This window comes from Sphaeroforma arctica (assembly GCF_001186125.1).
Source record: "Sphaeroforma arctica JP610 unplaced genomic scaffold supercont1.226, whole genome shotgun sequence".
NCBI classification, from domain to species: domain Eukaryota; class Ichthyosporea; order Ichthyophonida; genus Sphaeroforma; species Sphaeroforma arctica.
In genome coordinates this window covers 94697-96031 of record NW_014040332.1, presented here as the reverse complement: position 1 = coordinate 96031, position 1335 = coordinate 94697, and the positions used below count along the sequence as shown (strand labels likewise).

At 42.2% G+C, this 1335-nt stretch overlaps 1 protein-coding gene across 1 annotated transcript in view; it reads left to right on the top strand.

Moving 5' to 3' along the window:
• Positions 1-693: 693 nt before the first annotated feature.
• Positions 694-1335, top strand: part of SARC_04173 (hypothetical protein) — a gene marked incomplete at its 3' end in the record, with an annotated part of 9081 nt that continues 8439 nt past the window's right edge. Inside the window, exon 1 of the mRNA XM_014302016.1 lies at positions 694-913. Within this exon, the coding sequence (XP_014157491.1) occupies positions 829-913 (85 nt within the window). The 5' untranslated portion in view covers positions 694-828. The remainder of the gene's footprint in view (positions 914-1335) is intronic.

Genomic DNA, 1335 nt, shown 5'->3' with positions numbered 1-1335 from the left:
GCCTTTGCGTAGATCAAGTCAACAGAGGGCACACTTGTACAGTACGTCATGTTGAGCGTATCGAGTGTTACTCGTACTAGGAATCGGTTGTGCTGCTGTGGGACACCAGAAACAGCTTGTTAACTGCGGAACTTCGGATTAAGCACAACCAATTCAGTCGCTACGGACAATATGTGAGCGTCTCGGCGTAGTTCTATTAAGGTCAGCTATGAAACCATAGACTAGACACGGCTGTCATAGTGCCGAATAAACCTGTCAACCCGTACGCGAGTTCCGGTCCCTCTGGGGACATTCTTGTACACTGCCAGAGTGGATTCAACGCACCTATAATATATCGACAGCTGCAACCATGTACCATACACAGCCTATACATCATGCGATCGATAATCATGCAGCATGTAAAGAGGATGCAACGTATTCACATTGTCGTAGATATACATAAATACGACAAAACACATATGTCAACTTTACACAACACATATATGAACTCTACATATACATAACACGTATATGGACATTACATAACACATATATGAACTGTATATACATGCCCAGTTCTGCACTTGTCATTCAGGATTCAAAGGAGGTGCTGTTCTCGTAGTATGAAATACGGAGTCGCTGACCATGTGTACTGCAACCGAGTCAATTGACTGCTTCGAATTCGCTTTGTAGGGTTTCATTTTGTAGGGTTTCGTTTATTCGTATAGCACTTGATTCCCGCAACCTAGAACACCACATGTAGACGTACAAATACTTTGCCAAAAGCGCCCAAGTCTGTCCAGAGAGCTCTCCTAGTGTGGAGCGTCATAGACGCGGTAGATATAATAAATGGACCTAGTGGCTTCAGCCACAGCGTGTCCCCATCTCGAATTCATAAACAACTGTACACGTTCCAATCATGAGGCGAATACAAGTGTGCTATAATAAATCCGTATCACGTACTGCGAAGTATGTTGGGCATACTTACAAGGATCAGAACCCGTCCGTAGCAATACAAGTACTAGTGCATACATGAACTAGTCAACTCGTCCTGCAGTCAGTCAGCCACATCGGTGTAGTACGTAAATCTCTGACGGCTGCATTCAATTTTAGAGTACAAGTGTGAAGTGTCGGGTCAGAGAGACGGAAAGTTTCACTAAAATACACGTGCCAATGACTAAAAACCACCAGCCAATAGTGTGACCTGCGTAATACTCTGTCACACACCTAGCACCATCTACTAAAGGGTTTTCGTGGATTGCGGTGTAATACAATCAGTCTTTACGGTTTTAATAATCAATATATATATATATATATATACGTATATATGTATATATATATATATATATGTATATA